At 23.2% G+C, this 22,658-nt stretch overlaps 2 protein-coding genes across 2 annotated transcripts; both read left to right on the top strand. All coding sequences in view use genetic code 6, as the record gives it.

Annotated features, from left to right (window-relative positions):
• Window positions 1-1,112: 1,112 nt before the first annotated feature.
• TTHERM_00011910 (phage head-tail adaptor family protein, putative) lies at window positions 1,113-18,136 on the top strand (the record flags this gene model as incomplete). The annotated part of the gene is made up of 34 exons (XM_001008270.2): window positions 1,113-1,301; window positions 1,444-1,757; window positions 1,905-2,127; window positions 2,316-2,543; window positions 2,611-2,863; window positions 2,938-3,335; window positions 3,440-3,830; window positions 3,880-4,100; window positions 4,159-4,755; window positions 4,818-5,608; window positions 5,668-6,022; window positions 6,076-6,660; window positions 6,722-7,540; window positions 7,597-7,966; window positions 8,036-8,503; window positions 8,556-9,283; window positions 9,403-10,398; window positions 10,452-11,533; window positions 11,645-12,295; window positions 12,352-12,552; window positions 12,616-12,991; window positions 13,069-13,466; window positions 13,523-13,784; window positions 13,955-14,271; window positions 14,500-14,635; window positions 14,703-15,025; window positions 15,078-15,219; window positions 15,278-15,694; window positions 15,758-16,122; window positions 16,186-16,394; window positions 16,450-16,925; window positions 17,039-17,494; window positions 17,550-17,646; window positions 17,703-18,136. 34 exons carry the CDS (start codon window positions 1,113-1,115, stop codon window positions 18,134-18,136), a joined length of 14,268 nt encoding a protein of 4,755 aa, XP_001008270.2.
• Window positions 18,137-19,291: 1,155 nt separating this feature from the next.
• TTHERM_00011900 (hypothetical protein) lies at window positions 19,292-21,701 on the top strand (the record flags this gene model as incomplete). Its single annotated transcript, XM_001008269.1, has 3 exons — window positions 19,292-20,887; window positions 21,238-21,330; window positions 21,387-21,701. 3 exons carry the CDS (start codon window positions 19,292-19,294, stop codon window positions 21,699-21,701), a joined length of 2,004 nt encoding a protein of 667 aa, XP_001008269.1.
• Window positions 21,702-22,658: the final 957 nt, after the last annotated feature.

Below are 22,658 nucleotides of genomic sequence, written 5' to 3'. Positions count from 1 at the left end.
TTCATCAACCACAAAAGTTTTTTCCTTAAATCTTTCTTCTACATTTGTTTCAATCTATGATATAAATTTTAAAATTGAGTTAAATTTCTTGTTTATTTTTTATTAAATTTTATAAAATTCACTATTATAATAAACATATAATAAGATTATACTTCTTTGGCGATTATGACCTAAATAAAAAAATTATTTTATTTAAGGATTAGTTTTGCTTTTTTTTTAAAGTTTCTAAGAAAGCTTCAATTAAACTTCTGAACACAATAAATAAATTTTGTTTAACCATTAAAAAAAAACTTAATTAAATTTCATTTAGTAAATTTATTTCTGTATTTGTAAATATCTTAATAAATTCTTTGTGAGCTTGAATTTATAATCATCAATAAAAATAAATAAATTAAAATATTATTTTAAAAGTTATTACCACTTTAAGGTTATATTTTTTTTGGAAAACTGTTTACAATTTTATCAAAAAAATATGATTTTAAATTTTTTGTTATCAAAAATAATTAATCAAATTTCAATATTTTAAAAATTTGAATTTTTAGTGAAAGGAGAATTCAGAATAGGCTCAATTCATAAATTTATAATTACTAAATTAAAGTTTAATAATCTTAATTTTATGCTACCACTTTTATTTAATGATCGTTAAATTAATTATATAATAAAATTAAAAGTATAATTTTTAAAAATATTTATATCTTCATCATTTTTTAAATCAAATACTAATTAATTGTGAAGATTGTTTGGTTTATCAACAATGAAAGCTTTTAAAGATATCTATCTATTAGAGTTATAAAACTATGAAATATCTTTGAATATAAAGATATTTATTTATTAAGTGTGCAAGAAAAATAAAAGTATTTTATTAGTATTTGTAATGAAAGTATTGTGAAGTTTATTAAAATACCAAAAAAAACTACTAAAAACAAACAGTATTTATTAAATAAGAATTGAAGAAAAAAAGAAATTAATATTTTAATTAAATTGAAAAGTTGAATATCCTTTAAAAACAAAATTAAAGAAAAAGATAACACATAATAAAACTAAAGATCAAAGAAGGCGAGTAAAACCGCATAAAAACAAACAAACATTTGAATTATTCAATTTATATTTGAATGAATAAGTTTTCAAACAATAATATTCATAGTTAACATATAAATGTGGAATTAAATTTAGATCAAACATTTGATAATAACATCAATCAAAGGATTCTTTATGAAACAGACTATGAGCAGTAAAGCTATAGAAGTAATTTAGAAGTTATAAACAATATCATCAATGGTTAAAACAATCAATAATTATTGGTAACATTTAAAATTTATTAATTTATTTGAATAAGTGATTTATTTTAGCTTAAAAAATACCTCAAATTGTATTTAATAAAATTAATTTTCCACTCCATTTTTATTTAACTCAATTCAAATAATTATATTATAAATTATTTAGTAGAACAAATCAGGTTAAAATATAAATATTGAAATGCAAAAGCATCCATAGAGTGTAATACTGTAATAAGATGGTACAGTGCAAACAATTAATCTAAAAAATGGTGTAAAAGCTACATTAAAGAAAAATAATAATAAAGGAAGAAAATCTAAAGATACAGCAAATTAGCAAAGTTAAATTACAACAATTAGTGGTGCTGATTAAAAAGAAGAAAAAAATATTAAATTTAATGCTTATGAGTAGTAGAAGGCATTAAAAAAAAAATTCAGATTAAAGTAGTTAGAAATGCTGAGCTATGAAGACTCATAAAATTAGTAAAAAAATTCTACATCTTTTATTAAGAATCTGCTTAAAAATAATCTGTATCTAAGAAAATCATGGAGAATATTTTTGCTCATACTTTTTGTAATAATAATGTTAATATTTGCTTTAATATGTTATTATTCTTTTGCATTTATAAGAGATTCTCTTAGATTAGGAAATGGCGAATAAGTGGTTTTGAATTTAGAAAGCTGCTCTTTAATGATTTATGATTACTCTTTGAACGGCTAGTATACTTTAGACGTTAATTATCTATCTGCAGGTCATTCTATACCTTCTTCATTAGATTCGGATGAGAATATCTATTTGCAATATATATACCCTGATGCCTCTCTCTACGGCGAGCGTAGCACTTATTCTTATGTAAATTAAGTTTTTGAAAAAATATAAATAACTTTTAAATTTTGTTTTAGTTGGTTTCATTAAAACAAACAAACAAACAAACAAAAAACAAAGAATTAATAAACAAATACAAATTAATAAATTACTTTTATTTTGTTATTAATTTCAAGTTAATTTTATATAAATTTTTATTTCTATTATAAATATAGAGTGAAAATAATGGAGTTAAGACATTCAATTTTAATAATAAATTAAATAGTTATGAATGTGAAATTGTTCTACTTGTTTATAAGCCTACTTAATTTTAATCATTGAATATTAATTGTGGAGATTCTAATTAATGTAATATTGTCATTTATTCTACATAACTAAGTACAAATACTATGAACATTAAAGGCGTAAATGTTTAAATGAATGCTCCGTATCTAACAGTAAATGTAAAAAAAACATAAACTAAAATAAAATAACATGACTCATAATTATTTTTATTGATTACTTCATTAGGTTTTTAATTACTTCAGTATGAAAGGATCTATTGAAATACCCTTTTTTGTTTTTTAAACTGCTAATATAAATACAAGAGAGGGAGATATTTCTATATAATCTACTAGTGATATCAATCTTACATACACTCAAAAAGATCCCTACAACTGTTTATCATCTAAATAAATAACTGATACTACAAATAATATTTTAAATTTAAAATCATATCAGAGTAGCATTAAATTTTAATCTGATGTAGCATAATGCCAAGCAGGTAAATACTTTTTTAAAAAATAAAAATAATTATTTTTCTCTAGATTCACATTTAATAATTCAAATTTAATAAAGTTTATCCGTGGGGTCTACCTCAAGATTAATAAAACGCAGATAATGTAATTGAATATAGATGTTATAGCAATCAAGTTTTTTTGAAGAACGCAGGTTTGGGAACTTCTACATTAACGGCTTCAAATTCTTATGGAAATATATTTGTAAATGTTATTTCTGCCTAAGGGAAGTATGTATAGGCTTCTTCTCAAAATTACTAAGTTCTATTTAACAAAGCTAGCAAAACTGATAATTAAGATAACAATAAAAACATTGACTATATTAACATTTCTAATCTGGGTTAAGCTAATTTACTAAATTAGACCAAAGAGGCATCAAATCCTAAAATTTATGATCCAATATTTGTTTTTGAAATAGGTCCTAAATTCACAAGATCAGCTACATTCTAATAAATTTAAGTAAAATAAAATGATTTTTTAAATATTGCTTAATTTTATTTCATTTTTTTATTACGATTTGAAAAAGCTTTTAATTAAAATATTTTTATTTAAAAAATGAATAGTTTACTTATAATTCAGCATATACTTACATGAAACCATACTGGCTAGGAGAACTAACTTTGACTTTGATGACAACACAAAAATATACTGGTTAGTATACTTTATCTCCTGGTTTCTGTCCATATGTTCCAGCGCTTTCATTAGACAAAATTTATAAAACACAAAATTTGTTAAGCAATTTTATGCAATCAAATTCAGCACCTCAATATTCCCTAATAACAAATGCTTGGTAGCCATATGTTCATTATCCACCTTAAAGATTTGAATAGAATGATATTTATAATGGATTCAGGGATATTAATTTAAACAGGAATCTTGATGAGAAATGGATAGGGGTCGATGTTGATTAATCTAAAATTTACAATGTTAAAAACTACGATTTTTCTTATAACAGTAAAATAAGCATTCAAATATTTTATTTAATTTTTTTCACAAAATTTAGGTTAATTGTGTGCTGCTATTATTGTAAGCTGCGTTCTTTCAGGTATTTTAGGTATTATCTTGCTAGTTTTTCTAATGTTCGTTATCAATAAAAATTATATCTGGGTTCTTAATCACATAGAGAGCACACATAAATATGCACAATTAGAAAAAGGAGGAGCAGGAGAAATAGATGAATCCACTTTAGATATTCATAAGAGGCGTTTTTATCTTGAATACAAGGTTAACTAATTTTTTATTATAAATGGACAATTTTATTTGAAAATACTCTAAAATTTAGGAAGAATAGTAAAAAATAATTGAAGAATAAAATAAAAAAGTATCAGGTGAACATCCAGAAAGTATGGAATAAGGTTATGTACCTAAATATAACATTAGTAGCATTTTTAGTTAGTTTAATTAACTTATCCATATGTCTCCTCCTTTAAGTGCTTTGATCGACTATATAGTGCTTCTGCTACAAAAGGCTAAATAAAATTCGATTAAAGAATTTTACAAGCTACTTTTTAGGGCTAAAAAGCTGGAAGAGTTAAAAGAAAATGACAATGAAGAAATTCATAGCTTGGAAAAAGATTAATTATTGGGGAATGAAATGAAATAGCTTTATGAAAAATTCTGCTATCTTAATCTGTATTTAGAGAGGAAATTTGATGATGAAAAAAATTTGAAGTTTTTAACAGAGATGGGTTTCAAAATTGTTGCCAGGCTTGATGCATAGACTTAATATTTTACATACATTAAATACAATGGTACTATACCTTCGATACCTGAGTAGCCAAATAAAACTTCTTTAGATTAATTTATTTCCAGTTGCTGTAGCCTCACAAAATTCGATACTGATCGTATAGAATCTTAGGAATTAGATAAATATTACTAAGTATTTATTTAATTAAAATATTTTTTCTTATTTTTTTTCAATTAATATTTTAAAAATTCAAGGAGTTCTGCACTTTGAATCATATGCAAAAACTATAATTAAATGAAGGAGCTCTCATGAGAGATTATGGAATATCTACTGTTTATTTACCTCAGCAATGGATTGAGAGAGACGAAAAATATGATGTGTAAAAATTATAAAAGAAATACTTTATAGATAAAAAAAGAGTAGAAAACAATTTTAAGATTTTGCTGGCTAAAGATAGCTTTTTATTCAGCATGCTTTATGATACAGAAGATTTTAAATAAGCTCAAAAGGACATCTAAGTAGCTACAGGTTGGTAGTTTTTTGATCTTATAACTGTCTTAGCTCATGTTTTGGTAATGGGCTTCATAGGTAGTCCTTTATTTATTCTAGCTATTTTTATAAGAGCTTAATAATCAACTTATTCTCTAATTTCTCCAATGAGATTAATTTATCTGGAAACTATAGTGTACTACCCAAGTTCTATTCTTGCTAAGCTAATGGGAGATAATTGGATTGTTTTGAGTATTACAATCATGACTTTGATGTTTTGGATTTTGTCATTTTTAGATTTGATTTATTACTATGCAAGCATGGATTTTCCTTAAGAAAAGTATTTTATCAAATATAAATATGGGAGAGGAAAAATTAGAAATTTTTTTACAGGTATGATGTGGATTATAGTCCTTTTATCATTTTATACATTTGCTGTCTATTTTTCATTAGTTGCTATTTGGCTAATGCTCAGTGCTATAATCAATCCTAACGCTTTCTTACCATATGCCACTTCAGCAGCAACTTTTGTTACTCTTGTTGCAAAAAAATACAAGTAATTTATTTCATCTCAAATTGAAAATTTTATGTAAATAATTAATTAAAAATATTTAGGGATTTCGAAGAGATCTCGTAGAATGGTTTTAAAATTATTTCTGAATATTTACTGTAAATGGCATAAGGATAATTCTAAGAACTATTAAAAAAAATGGATATTCAAGATAATATAGCCAATTTAGTACCTGTTGATGCATTAAAAGATATTACAGCTGAAGCATCTAAACTAGGAATTATTGATCCATCAACTTCCGAAAATATCTAAAATAATCTTGAGATCATGATAAGAGATCCTTCTACAGTAACTAAACTAGGATAGGAGCTTGTTAAAATATCATAAGATCCCCATGCTTTTGCTTAGGAAATTTCATAAAAGCTTGAAGAGAAAGCAAAAGCTTTAATCTAGCAATAAGTATAAAAAAGCATAATTTTTTCAATTTTAATTAAAATATTATTCTATCAAAGGTAAGTACAATAGACAAAGAGCTCAGTAATGAATTAGTCAATCTTTTATGGTGTCTCTTGAAAAATTAAAAGGGTGAACTAAAAAATACAATTAGTTCATTTGTTAATGCTTTAATCAATACCTTCTAAAAGAAGCAGGGCAAATAGTCATTAAAAAGTATTGGCTTTATCAATCTGAAAGGACCTATTTTTGATTTTGTTTGGGAGTTTGCTTTCCCTGTAGAAAATTTCAAAGGAAATTACTAAGATCACTTAATTGATATCTTTTGTGTAGCGTTGTCGAATGTAATTACTGTCTGGAATAAAGATCTCAAAAAAATAATTGTCAAAAAATAAAATGATAATAAATAAAAAGCTGATAAAAAAAACTAGAATCCAGAGTAGAAAAAAGATGAAGAAGAGTTGTTAAAAGAAAAGCTTATGAAGGATTTAGAAAAGGCTGAATCTGTAATATAGGCTGATGATGGACAAGATGAGGAATAAGAGATAGAACTCACTTCTGAAGAAGCGATTACTTATGCATATAAAAATATTATTTTCTCTGTGATACAAATATGTCGTTCAATCTAATCTAGCAGTGGTGAAGTAAATAGATCAATTTTAAAATAATTCAATTTAAATATTCATTTTTTTTATATCAAACTAGGTTATTTTAAATTAGATACTGAATCTTGTCTAAAATGGCAGTAAACTTCCAGGATTCGAAGGACTAAATTAATTAAAGCAATGCTAGGACATTTTTAAGATAGGTTATGCTATTTTTAAAAATGATAAAGAGGTAGACTTTGAGGATGTAAATAATGCTTTTAAATGCTTTTTGAAAAACACCGGGTTAGAAGAGAAAATAAAGGAGATTGCAGGTGTGGGTATTTTAGATATTTTGAAAATAGTTGAAGTTATAATTCAAAGCTTTAAAGGCTCAAGCAAACTTACAGCAAGCAATTCTATTAAAAAAATAATTTAAAGCCTGATAGGCTCGATTGAATTTGCAAAGAATAAAATTATGATCAGAAAATAAGAATTTACGAAAGTTAGTGAGATTGAAGCAATGGATGAATGTTTAAAAGTGAAATATGATATCAATTAAAGCTTAAATGAAACTAAAGCTACTTTGAGTGAATTAGAACAACAAAGAATAAAGGCTAAGCAAAATGAAGAATACTATGAAGAAAAATTATAAGATAGCTTTAATTATCTAAGGTATTACCTAAATGAGCTTTAATAATAAAAGTAAAATGAAGATGAATCATATATAAGCATAGAATATTCAAAAAAAGAATAAATACTCCCCCTTCTTTAAAATATTATAAAAGATATTCAAGTTATTAATGGGGAAAAAAATGAAAACTTAATTAGATAAAAAAATGAATATATTTTAGAGTTTACTAAGCTGAAACAATAAAAAGAAACTGAGTAAAATAAATTATAGGAATTAGAAAATAAGATATTACCTCTTTAAAAAAAAGTAATAAAATAATTTAAATTCTCTAACAATATTTAAAAATATTAATTCTAAAAAAGATTATTGAGAGCTTGAAAAATTCAATTCAAGATAAATATTCACAAATACAGGATACGAAATATAAAATTAACTAGCTCTACACAGAGCTGAATAAGAAAAAGCAATAAATAATAAAATATTATCAAATAATTGAAGAATTAATCTTGGAAAATTAAAGAAATGAGGTTGAAGAAAAAAAAGAAATTAGTGATGATGATGATGATTTTTATGATGATAGTGATGATGATGATGATGATGATGATGATCATAATCATGGTTTTGATTGCGTTCTTAGTGAAGGAGGTATTCAAGAACTTAATGCTACTAAGATTCGTCATAACAATCAAAAATTACTAGATAATAATGAAGAGAGTTTAGATTAGTTTTAGGGTAATTATATTTTCTTCAAAATTATAAAGATTTTTAAATCATTTTATTATTTTTAATTAAAAAATATAGACCAATAAATTAAGTAATTAGAAATCACAATATAAGAGTTAAGTAGTGATATAAGCGATAAAGAAGAAAATATTGCATTAATTGAAAATGAAATCAATTAAATTAAGTAAACTATTTATAAAATTGAAAATGGAAATATAGAAAGCAGATATGAATATGGATATGGGTATGACTCTGAACAAAGTATCTAATATTCTGATAAAACGTAAGATGAGATTGAACTTTAGGCTCTCTAAGAAAAATATCTAGATTAATAATAAATTTATGATGAGATAGTAAATAAAATTTCTCAAAATATGATGAAAATGGAAAAAATAGAAAAAGAAATATATTAAATTAAAGAGATTACAAAAGATTATATAAGTGATGCTCAAGTGTATATAGAAGAATTTAAAGTATGCTAAAAGGCACTTAATAAAGTCTAGTAAGATAAAATTGACTTACATGAATAAATTGATGAATTCTAAAGTAAATCAAATTATTAATTAATTTTATGGCATATACATTTTTTATTTTAAAGCTAAAATAAGCAAATATGAAAAATATATTGAAGATTTGGATCAATAATATTAAAAATTATATGAAAAACAACGAGAAAGAAATTAAAAAAAACAAGGAGATTACAATTCAACAAGAGAAAAAGAGAAGAAATCGGGTGATGATGCTCAAAAAAAAGAGGATCATGACAACTTTTTATCCTCAGGGCTTACAGTTATGCTTAACCTATTTAGTGGGTCGATATCAAATTTATAATCTGATTTAATTAAGGAGCTAGGGTAATTCTTTAAAATAGTTTCATAAAGCTAATATGTTTAGGATAGCACGATATAAGAAATGTTTATATTTTTGTATAGCCAAATTCTGGATGGATCGCAAGAACAGTCTGGAAAATAAAACAGCAAGGCAAAAGAAAAGATTAATAATTTTTAGAGTATTTTAGGTTTATTTGATTTATTTTTGAATGATTCAATAAATGCAGCTGGTAAAATTATTAAAAATGGTAAGGAGAACCTTTTGGAAAGTGAAGTTGCTAAATCGTTACAAATAGTCTTTTTTAGTAGATTTGAGGGATTTATTAAATAAAAAGCTATTGATAAATATTTAAAAGGATCAGATTTGCTTGAACTAATTTCTAAAGTTATGAAGATGAAAGAGGATGTAATTTTGGGTTTCATGGAAATTTTGTTAGGGTTCAAGGCTAGCAAAGATGTCCATTCCTTTATCAGTTTTGCTGCATCATTAAATAAGGTAATTAATTAATTTGATAAATATTTTTTTGTTTGCATTAATAATAAATATAATAAAATATTATTTAAATTATTTAATAAATTTTAAAAATGAAGAAAAAAATATTTTTTTTTTAAAAGATAAAAGATAATAAGATTAATGCATTTATACATCTCTTCAACCTTTATTCATCTAAAAGTCCAAGTGAATTATATGATGCTCTAACTTTCTTTAAGGTAATAAATAATGTTTCGGAATAATTTGAATAAGTTACTGTAAAAGAGCTTGTTTAGGTGATGTTATTCATGAGAGAATCATTAGATTTTAGCTATGTTAAAACAATTATTAAAGATAAGTTAAAGTTGTTGTTACCCACAAATGATTAATAGCAAAATCCTAAAATGTAAATGGAAATTAGAGACAGAATAAAAATTTCTGGATTACCTAGCCATTTCAAGAAGCTTTTTGAAATAGAAACAAAAGGATATATACAAGCAAATACAATTCAAGCAGACTTCAAAGATATTAATAGAAACTTTGAAATTTTGCTTGAATAAAGTGACTTTAATTTTTTTAAGAAATTATTGTCAATTAGAAGTATACCCAGAATTGAAGATCCTACTTAAAATACTCTTGTGAAGAGCTGTATTACTGATATATCAGATATGCTAAATATTGATTGTCAATCTGTTGAATTATTCATTAATTTGCTTACTTCTTCTAAATAAAATAAATTAAAATAAGCTTTAGATAATTTATAAATATTAAAGATAAACCCTAAGAGTGATTAAAGTTATATTAACAATTTTATTGAATTTACTTCTTCCATCTTAGAAAAAATTGAACAAAAAGGTTAAAATATCACGAATGTCTCTAAAATTATTTTTTCAGATAATCTTCCTAGCTGTTTGCTAAAAAAAATCCTCTATCATGAAGGGGTTTCATTAGCATACTCTGATTATTTAGAGCTTTTTGATATTTACAGGAATAACGTAAATCCAGAATCAATAAAATCAATATATAATTTAATAGATTTTAGATATGGCATGACTGGAAATAGGAAAAGAGATATCTATAAATTTTTAAATCCTTTAAAAAAATAAGAAGATATTGAGAAAGATTACTAAAAATTCAAAGTAAATAAAATTAATTTAATTTTAAAATATTTCATCATTTTTATTATTTAAAGAAATCTAAGTAAGATCAATATGGTTTAATTAAAGCTGTGTAAATTCTATCTATCAATGAAGAATCTTTGAGAGTTTAAACTTTCTTGTAATTTTTAATTAAAACTAAGTAAGAAGCTCTGTTAATGACTAGTTGTTTGTTAGTATATTTTAGTGGACGCTCAAGTAACATTCTTCTAAATATTTAAGATGGAGATGAGAAAAAATTAAAGAAAGTGAATGTAGAATAACTATTATGTTAACTGTTGTAAGTAAAACAAGAATTTTTCGAAGCTGTGCATACTTATTTCTAAGAAGATACCAATTATTGTACCTAAACTATGATCAAGTTCTACCGTTAGTTAGATTATTTGTAGCAATAAGCTTATGGAGATGAAAACACAATCCTTGAAAATAACATAACTGTTTCAGATAAATCTGTAGAGCAATATGTAAGATTGGTCAATCATATGCAGTTTAACACATCTTTCATATCTAAAGATACAAAGATCTCTATTGAAGCAGTTGAGTTGGTATCTAATTTGATGTATATCAAAAATTCAAAAACTGAATAAGAGCGTAATACAATTTTAGAATAAATGAGAAACAACACCTATATTTCTAAGCTTTTCTCTTAATTAGGAGTAAATCATTAGGAGTTTGTTACCTTAGTTAAGATAATGTACCAAGATTATGAGCCAACGAATGTAAAGTGGATATGTAAATCTCTTAAGCTGCCTCCTTAATTTAAAATTGATGGGCTATAATAATTAATCATGCTTGACTAAATTCTTCCAGTTTATGGTGAATCATCTTAAAATAAAAAATTTTTAATAAATTTAATAAAAACTAACAAATTTGTTAAAAGTTTTAAAATTGATACAACTTGGGCAGAAGTAGCTTACATTCTATGTAAAGGTGATTTTTGTCTTCTTTCTAAATATTAAGATAAGCTATTGCCACTCAAGTATCCTTGTAATATTAGATTCGATAGTATTACAAATTTTAAAAATAGTGAATAGGAGTTTAAGCAAATTCTAACTTTAACATAAGCTGTGAATGCAAAGGAGATAAAATATATGTCTTTAGTCTAAGGCTTAGCAGGGTAAGCTAAATAAAAAAATAAACAAACAATATTTTTGATTTCTTTTAAATTACTTAATTATATTTTTTAATTATTTATTTTTTTGCAATATAAAATATTTAAAATTAAAAGACTACTTTCTTGTAGAAGTTCTACGTTCTAAACAACTGAATTCCTTTATTAGCTTTATACTATTATTAGCTAAAAGTATGTAAAAGAAGAGCATCTAACTATAGAAGCTGGACTTAAGAAGGGTAATACTTTATAATATGCTATTTATAAATTTACTAAAAGTACACTAATCAGTCCTGTTTGGACCTTATTGATGATGGGAGATTTAAACACATGGGAATTTTTATGTTAAAACCATTATCTAGTGAATAACAGTAAAAGCCCATATCTCAATCCAATATTAGCTCTAGTTTATGTTCTTAACTTTAGATCAAATCCTTTGATTGTTAAACAATTGCTTGTTGATTACGAATATGCACAAAGATCTTATTAAATTTATATTGCAAAATTAAAGAGAGGTTTTTAGAAAAAGGCAGAAAAAGGGAAGTAGTCTAACGAATATGAAAATGAATAAAATAGTGACGAAGAGATTGAAGATGAGATACTAAATGATATGAAGAAGAAGAAAAGTGTAAAATAAACAGATAAAGATTAAATATAACTTACAGAATAATAATAAAAAAAAATTTAATAATTAGAAGAAAAAATTTTAAATTTTAAAATAAAAATTAATGATTTATTAAAAAACTGCTTGGAAAATGATGGTGAAAAGTAAATTAAATTTATTTAATATCATTTTTTTTTTAAAAATTGATTAAAAAAAAAAGTTTATCCCGTATTGCTGAAGAGTTCAACTTCCCATAAAAAGTAATTAAAATGGTTTTAGTATTTGAATATGATTACCAACAAAAGAAGAAAAATGAAAACAATAAAAAGTAAAATGATCTAGAAGAGGATGAAGATGAAGATATTGACAGATTGACAAGTGATCTAATTATTAAGGCTTTTGAACCATTAAAAAAAGATATGTAAATTATTTATTTATTTATTTAATCATTTTTAAAAATTTGATTTTTTTATTTTAAAATTAGGGAAAAGAATGGGAATTAATGTGAAAATTTTTTTGAATTTGAAATTCTTAACCAAGTTTTCGAAAGAATAGCTAGGTGTTTCTATACAGATCCAAGAAAAGAAAGAATGAATTTAAGTGAAGAAGAGAAGAACTTTACTAGTAGCTATTGCTTGCATACACATAGTTCTAGCCCTTTGATGCAAATGATAGTTCTAAGTACAATAGCATAACTCAAGCTTTCCTATTATGATTTTTATGGATTTGATGGACGAGATGAAGATCATTACAAGTAAGTGACTTTTGCTGTTGATCTAATCTTGGGAACTTTAGAAAAATATTACTATTTCGATGATATGATGGATTTTTTCCCTCGTCATAGGCTTATTCCTTTAATAGTAAAATTTTATTTGAATTTTAAATCAAATTTATTAACTAATAAAATAATATTCTTAAAAATATAATAAATTACTAGGGTCTTTCTGTTGGTTTTATAATTGAAACAGATGATATACTTTATTCAAATACTTCTGAAAATATCTTTGATGAATAATATCATAGTGAAGTTATTAGGAGATTATGTGAAAAATTATACAATAGATTATTAAATGAAAAAAAGGATAAATATGGAGATGATTAAAAACTATTTAAAGAAAGTTTATAAAAATTCATTTAATTATAGAAATTTAATTTGAAATATAAATACTTTCGTTCAAGAATTGTAGATTCTAATTTAGAAAATTAAGTTGAATAAAATAAATAGGGGAGACCAGGAATTTTTAAAGGAATCGATTAATAGGATGTTTAAAGCTTACTAGAAGATAAAAATATTGATAGATTAGTAGATAATTATGATGAAATAATGTGGAATACGTAAGTTCAATACATTTTAATTGTAAATATTTTAAATAAATAAATTATTTTAATAGTTATAACACTGAGGAAATGATCTATCATATGGCTGATCCTAAAACTTATTATACATATTACAAACGAAGTTATTGTATCAGTAAAGACTCCTATAATAAAATCGATATATATTCAGGTGAAAAAAATAAAAAGCTGTTTGATTATTTAGATGAATATGCTAATGCTGCCTAATCTGAAAACTTAAAATTCCTGATAGATATTTTTAAAGAAAACTACAAATAATTGAATAACAATGATCACTTCACTTAAAACTATTCATAAGTAATTTTGGATTGATTTTAATCATTTAATAAAAAAAAAATAAACTCATTTTAGTATTTTTTAAGTTAGTATTTGAGCTATTTAATGACATAATAAAATCATTAAATTACTACGATTTTATTTGATATTGATTTTCTTTTAATGAATTTATTTTTTAAATTGTTTAATAGGATAGCAATATGTATTTTGGAACTTTACTTCTAAATGGAGTAATCTACTAAATTAAAGATATTAAAATGGAAGATTTTTAGCAAAACATAACATCAAGTTCTATTTATATGACAAGCAATAAGAAAGCTCTTGCAGAAATACTAAGTTTGCTAATACCTTCTCTCAAAACTAATTTTTCTTCATTAAATGAATTACTAAATGACTCAGAAGAAAATATACAAAGCTTTGTTAATCTTGCTATGGGTAAAAGTATTAACCAATCAAAAGATTTAGAAATCCTTTTAAGCCAATCAGCTCTGACAAATTCAAACAAAGAGTAAAAAAAAGTTTTCCTAAACTTTTAATTTATATTATTTTATAATTTTATTACTATAAAAAAGTAAATAAATATCTTAGATAAAAATTTAAAAAAATATTTTTTATGGTTGTTAGATTTACTATAAATCAAATAATCTTTTACTATCATTGGAAATATCTATTAATTTTATTTGTAACTATTCATTTTTTTGAAATTTAAATGAATTTTAAAAATAAATTAAATTAGAGTACTTAAAGATTGTGTATGTGCTTATTAAGGAGAAATGACAGAATATTTAAAATTAATTTAATATTCTCCTCTTTACTAATAATCTTAAGAGGCTATTGCATTGTTTACAGAATTTCTCTATTCGTTTGAAAAGGTAAAATTAATTATCTATTTTTAATTTATTTTTCTTTTAGTAATTCAAATTTAAATCAATCAATCAGAGCTAAATGCACAAAAATATAAATAATGCTTACGAAATAAATTACTTTGACTTTTGTAATTTATCTCCTAATAGAGCAAAAGCCTTGGAAAAAGCTTAGTAGTATCTTTGGAAAATGAGTTAAAGTCTTTGCTACTAAAAATAATTGCAAGAGGATCAAAAAAATGATCCTAATTTCACTAAATATGCAATTGATATCTATAAACGTAAATACATCTACAGAAATAATATGAAAGTTGAAGATAATCATATGTCTCAAATTCTTCAAAAAATTCTTTATAATGATTGGAACTTCTTAATTACAAATGGCAAAAATATTTTACAGTAATTTTAAATTGGAGCTTATTTATTATTTTTAATTTTTTTTTTTTTAAAGAGATTCCTTTAATGTGATATTTGATATTTAGAAAGAGGTAGATTGCCTAGATAAACTATAGATTCTCGCTCTTATAAAACCATAAAAATTAGGTTTAAAAATTTAATCTGAGAATTTAAGTGATTTAATAAGTTTCACAAAAGTAAATTTTTACTAATTAATTTATTTATTTAATTTATAAAACATAAAAATTTGTTTAGGTAAGTAACATGATCAGTGCAGGAGGTAGCTTATTCTCAAAATCAAATAAGGAATAAGAGGATTAGGCTGAAAATTAAAAATTAAATTATCAATCCATTTCTTAAATATAAAAAGATTAGCATTTTTTGGAAAAATAAAATGAATAAAATTTTATTGAAGCAAAGTATCTTCACTTACTATTAAGCTTATCTAATAACTCTATAGTCCACATTTTAAATTGTTTAAATAAAACTGAGGAAGAGTGGAGCTCTGATTTGAAGGAAGAATAAGAAGAAGAAAAATTGACAAATAAAATAGATGAATTCATTAAATAGAATTAATTAGATACAAAATTAAAAGACTAAGAATAGCAAAATCAAAATATAATTTTTAATGAATACAACTCACTTAAGAAAGAAGCATAGAGGGCATTAAGAGTAAATATTCTTTAATATAGTAAAAATAAATTATTCAATAATTAAAAAAAATATTTTGAATAGTAAAAAAATTATGAGGACAAAAACTGTTTAATGTATAAAAGCAAGCAGATACCATATATCCTCTAATCGATTTACTTATGGAAGAATATTTCTCATATTAAATGGGACTTTGTATAAAAGAATCTTGATATGTTTATAGACTAACCTTTCAAATTCAAAGAACTTTAAAATTAAATTGATTTTCTATATAATTATATTGAATATTTAGCAATACTACCAGCTGTAATTTTAGATAAAACAGGTAGAGAACTTGCAAAGAAAAAAGAAAAAAAACTAACAAATATTTAAGTACAGTAATAACCAGATAAAAGTTTTTTTAATGACACTAATTACAAAGATAGCTATCTCTATTAAATTTTAAATGGGTAAATTTTTAAATTATTTTTCAAAAATAATAAATTTTATTGATTATTTGTAAATAAAAATAGCATAAAATTAAGAAATTTAGACACTGAAATATTTACGAGGCAAATATCTTATGAAAGCAACTCGATTTATATGATCTATTAGTCTTATGAAAATTTAATAATAACTTTAGGAAAGTAAGCTTCTAAAATTCAATCTATTTTCTAGGGAAAAGAATAAAAAACTTTAGATGATGAACATACTTTTAAAAAGAAACAACTTATGAAATTTGGTATTTTTTTTGTTTTGAACTTATTGGTAAATTTAAAAAATTATTTTTTTAATAGAAAATTGTAAAGATGTCTATTTCCTACTTAATTTCTTAAATGGAAACTTTTTAAAGGAAATAGAAAAGGTTCATCCACTAATCGAATATCTCTCTAACCTTTACTTTAAAGGACTATAAGCAATTCATAGTTAAAATGCTGAACCTATTACAAGCTATCTCAATAGTTGTATTAAAAATTAAAACTCTTTCATAAATGTTATCTTAAAAGAAAATGAAAAATATGCTAATATTTTCAACAAAGTTCTTGATATAATATTCACCATTTCATTTTTTACAATGAAGGGTTCTAAAATAAGTATGGAATAAAAAAAAGATATCTTAAATAAAGTAGATGAATTGCTTGTTGCTGTTGCTAAAGATTTGCTTCAAGTAAGTGAAGAAATTGTGAACATAATTTATGCTGTTTTTTACCTTATTACTAACTAGAGTATAAAGGATAACGCTAAATTTAAAGATAAATAAAACTGTTTAGTTGTAAAGTTTTTATTTTTTACAATTTTAAATTATTTCAATTGATTCATTTATTTATTTTTAATTTTTTTAACTTAAAATTTTATTCATTTGATTGATTTATTTTAACAAAACAGATGCTCCTTAAAATAGCCTTTGAAAATCCTGATTTATCGGAGTTCTTCTTTGGGTCTCCTAAGACTGGAGAAAGCTTAGAGTAAATTGATAAGATGATAAATACAATAACATCCATACTGTAGTCAATTTTAGATAGACCTTCTTAATCAATTAATGACAGTGATTTGGTAAAGGAAGTCCTTAAGTTAATTAAATATTCCAGTAAAGGAAATATAGATGTTAGTATAATTGAAGATGTTATAGCCGTTCTTACTGGAGACCATTAACGAGTGTTTAGTATATTAAAGAAGTTTGAAATTGTAGATGAGAATAAAATTGCCTTGATTCAAAGAGCTTACAATTAAGTCGTAGATATGCCTATTTTTAATTAAAAAGATAAATCTATTGCTGGAAGTGGAGCATAGGGTTAGCCTGATAAAATTAAAGAAATTGTGAAGAAACTTTAAGATGGGAAAGTAAATAAATTGATTGATTATTCAAAATATATTTTGATGTAAAAATAAAAAATAGGCAAATATAAGGGATGTATTTATTGCAGTTGATGCAGAGGGAGATAACAATGGAACTATTTCTATTGATGAGTTCCAATCATTTGTAAGAAGATTAGGTAACTTAAAAAAAGTTTTTAATTTTTTTCTAAAATATTATTTTATCTAATAAAAGGTATGGAATTAAGTAGACATAGAGTAAATGAAATTTTTGCAAGTATAAAAAACAAAAAATAAAAACTAGGTAATGTAGAAAAAACAGATGATTTGACATTAAATGTAGAAGAATTTGAAAAAGCATTTAAGTATGTCAATGATAAGAAGACTTCGATGTCTCTTGAAAAACTAGGCATATCTCCTGCTTTATTAGTTTTAGCTCTTGGTACGCTCATCGTAATTCTTATCCTTCTATTTGTTTTCATTTTCCTAGGTATAAAGGCTTTTGCAGTAGGAGGAACATTTGGTTCCATTATTAACTCAATCATTCCAATGGTAGCAGCGGGTGGTGCTGCTGGATCTTAAGAAGATAAAAAAGATAAACTTTAAGAAGAAGAGGTTTCTAATGCAGTTACTGAAACTCAATCTATTATTCATTCAGAAAATATTTGAACTCTAACTATAAATCTGATATTTTTAACATATTAAATTTAAAATAGTTTAATATTTCTTTATAATTAAATGATTAAAGTATAAATTATATTTTATTTAATATTTAAAATTCTTTAATTTGATTTATTTATTGTAAATTAAGTTAGCACATCTTTAGTTTCTTTTTGTTAATTCCGAGCATTTTAAATCTATCAAAAATGAGAAATATTCTTAAATTATTTTCCTGCATTTGTTTCAATCAAAATATTTTTGTAAAATAATACTAAAGAAGAAATTATTAACTTTTTAGATAATTATTATTTTATTTTATTATATAGTAATGTATTTATTTTTTAATTAAAATTATATGATTTGTTGGTGGTTTATTTAAGATCCATTTTTGAAAATTTAAAACGCAAATTTTGATATAAAAATTATAGGATGGATTTTATGATTGCAAAAAAAATTTATCCATACTTAAAATAAATATTATAAAATAAATTTAATTAGGAATATTTTTTAATATTTAAAATATTTAATAGATTCATTTTAACAATTACTAATTTTTTTAAAATAAAAATTATTTAAATAAGTTAAATATTCTTATTAGTAAATTAGTATAAGAAATTTTTAAATAATTTCTTGTTCAAGTAATTAGTAAGTTAGATTATATTTAATAAATTTAAAATAAATTTTTTTAATATAAAACATTTTTCAAATTTGAAATGAGGAAAGTTTTATGAAATGAAATTATTTCATTTGCTTTAGTGAGCTGGGTTACAAATGAACTATCAGTTTAATAAGAAAATTTACAAAAAATATATTTTTATTTATTTATTTCAGTGAATAGAAGGTTTATAAATAAATTAGTAAAAAAAATAAATTTGAATATAAATTTGGTTTTGGAAATAAGAATATAATAATAAAATAAATAGAGTAGTTACTTATCGGTTAATAAAATGCTAAGCAATCATCAATTTTACTAAATAACAAATTTAATTTTAAAAAATAAAAATTATTGGTCGATTAAACTAATATTTTTTAATTTGACAAAAATTCGCGTAATATTATAGATTTATTCCACAAATTGAGAGATATTGATTGAAATAATATTTAATCATATAAACAGCATACAAAATAAAATACTAATTAATTTTTAATAGGAAGAGAGTAATTATGAGCAGTAGGTCTCCTGTTCCGACTTAAAGAAGGGTTATTTACACTAATTTAGAAACTCCTAATAAAGACCCTTCAACAATATTTCATTCGCCATACACAAATGGAAAGAAATCAAAAGAATATACTAATCCAACTTTAATTTCTTCCAGCGTATTTTATGATTATAAGCTAAATAATGTTGATATAAAGAGTGGTTAGTTAGACCATAGCGGAAGGCCTAAAAGCCCTATAAATTAGCAAAATGAGCATATTAGCAATTAAGATAGGTCTAATACGCCAGTTTAGAAAGCTACTCCCGAAAGATCCAAAACACCTAGAAGAAAGAGGTAATTTGATAATACAAGAGAACATATTAGAGATCATTTCCAAGCTGGAATGATGATTTAAGCTGAAACAAAACGTCCTCTTAAAAAATATAATTTTTCCAACACTGTTACAGATTTTTCTTAAAGTTGCTTGAATAATAATCAAGAGACTATGAAGTTCTATTTAGATAAAATTCAAGACAGATCCATGCATAAAAGTGCGAGCAATATAAATTTAGATCAAAATTTCAAAGTTGGTACTAATGAATAATCTAATAACGTATCTGCGTTTGTGGATTAAGTCTCAACTCCTTTGAAAAAAAACAGTAGCTTTATAAATATAAACAAAAGAGATGATGATGAAAACTACAACTCGTAACTTTAAAATTTCTCAACTAGGAATGGAAGATAACAAGAGTATTCATAGCCTCAAACTCCAAATAGAGTGAGGGATTCTTCGAATAATAGATAAGTGAATGGTGGAGGAGGCTATGAAAGAAGCATGACTCCAAATACTATGTAAAGATATCTTAACGACTAGCTATAGCATTAAACAGCTACTCCTAAAAGATATGAAAACCACAACAGCACAGGAGATGTGCGCCAAAATAGGAGTTTGACTCCAACAGCCTATGCTAAATATAGATAAAGCTTTACTCCTCTTAAAGAGTGTTGTGATCAGTGCATTAATTTAAAAATGATGGATTAGAAATAGTAAAGGAAAAAAGAAGAAAAAGAAAAAGATTATTTGGATTAAAAGTCTATAAACTAGAAATACAATGATGAATAAATAAGATTTAAGGAGTTAACGAAATAAAAATAGGAATAAGTAAGAAGGTAATATGGTGAATATGTAAAGATAAAAAACGAAGAAGATAAATAGAAAAAGTAAGATAAAATATAAGAAAATATTATATATAATCAGAAAATGAATAAATAATTCGAATAAGAAAAGTAAATGGAATTGGAGAGAATAAAGAATTAGAAAATCTAAAAAATTAAAATGTATTCATAGTAATTAAAAGAACAAATAGAATAAAAGGAAATATAGAGAAAGAATTAAATTGAAAAGCAAAGATAGGAAAGTGAGAGGAACTAACAACTCCAAGCAAAAGTACAATATGAAAGAACTCGCATGTAAAATAAATTTGTTCCAACTGTTGTAGAATATAGAGAACAACTGCTCAATTAGCAGATCGAGCAAGACATGCAAAAATATAAACAAAAAGATTAAGAATAGCTTTTCTATAAAAAAATATAAGAGCAAGTTTCAAAGTATTCTGAGCAGGTAAAAATTTTAATTCTTATTTTTTTAGGTTATTCAGCTCAAATAAAATTGTATTGAAAATAAAGAATAAATGCTAAAAAAAACCTAAGCTTGATTATAGGTTTTTTTGATTCATAAAAATCCAAATTTTTGTCTATTTTATTATAAATTTCAATAAAATTATTTCTAGACATTTTTTTATTTGCAGAAAAATCCTCAATAAACAAACAAACAATCATAATAAATTTAATTTATAATAAAGAATTTAGTAAATTTTGTAATTAGAATGATTACTTTATTTTGAATATTTAATGGTTTTGATGAATTAGCTTTTATTGAAAGGTATAATATTACTTTTTTGAATATATTAGGAGAAGGAACTATTAAGACAAATCAAGCAAAAGAAGAAATAAGATTACGAAAGCTTCATTAAACAAAAAGAACAAATATTAATCTAAGCAAAAGTAAATTTAATAAATAAAATTTATTGCATAAAATTATTTATATAAATTGAAAATAGGAAGAAAAAAAGAAGGAGGAAAAAGAAGTTCGCCAAAAATTCTAAAACATCGAAAATGAAGATCATCTGCAAAAACTTAATTCGAGAAGAATAGAAAATATAAAAAAACAAAATTTCTGTAATGTGCTTAAAGATTAAATTTAATAGAAAGAAATCTTGTAATAATAATTAAAGCAAGAAGATATCAAAAAATCGCAATCAACAACCCTTTTAATTAACAACTCTTCTTACTAAAATTTACCAATTAACTCTCTATCACCTTGCACTTAATGCCATAAAAAAGTGCCTAAGTTCTAATTGGCTTTATATAATTGAATAAAAGAAATTTAATAATTAAAGAAGTAAAAATAACAATCATTAAAAATGTACATTAATTAGTCTAATAATTATAATAACTCTCGTTTATAATAATAAATAAATTTATTTTAAAGTATTGTAAATATTTCTTTTGTATAATCAAAAATTAGCATATTATCCATATATCTATCTATCTATCTTCTTATCAATTTACTAATAAAAATTAAACATTCAGATTAATTTAATTTTTTATTTTAAAATTCATAAAAGAAAAAGATTTAAGTGTTTGAGTTTTCTCTATGTTATCTGTTATATAATCATGCAAGCAAATATTAACTTTAAATTCTAACCTACCATAAAATATTTGGTATAAATTATATATTTTTTTCATATTCATAACTATTTACAACAAACAATTATATTTTTAATGGAAAGTATTTGTTTATTTTTAAGAATGATTATTTCAAAACATTCTTTTTTATCAATTAATTTCAACCCTACTCCAAAAATAGTAAAAATTATCTTTTTTTAAATTATTTCATTTTAAAGCAGGATTATTTTGAGAGAGTTACTTTGCCAATACTTATTTAATATAATCATATTAATTTTAATTCTAATTTCTCTAAAAATAATAAAATTTTAAAATAATTCAAAGATTTTTGATTCAATAAAAATGCTTTTAATATAACTCAGTTTATTTAATAACAGTTTTATTGTTTTTAATATTTTTTAAAGAAAAAAAGCTTGCTATATATACTTCAAGTTTTACAAATATCTAAATAGACAAAATATAAATAATTTTTACAATTTAATTGCATTATTTATTATTTTTACATTGATTAAATGTGACCTTAATAGAAAGAAGACTCAATAATATTACATTTTTAAAAGGACTATTAGAAAAAAATTAGATTAGCAATAAGTATTACTGAGATATAAACATATAAATTTTATTTAACTAAAGGAATTATTTTC

Source organism: Tetrahymena thermophila, assembly GCF_000189635.1.
Source record: "Tetrahymena thermophila SB210 genomic scaffold scf_8254803, whole genome shotgun sequence".
NCBI classification, from domain to species: Eukaryota; Ciliophora; class Oligohymenophorea; order Hymenostomatida; family Tetrahymenidae; genus Tetrahymena; species Tetrahymena thermophila.
Note: the sequence above shows the minus strand (reverse complement) of the source record. Positions and strands in the feature narration are given on the sequence as shown.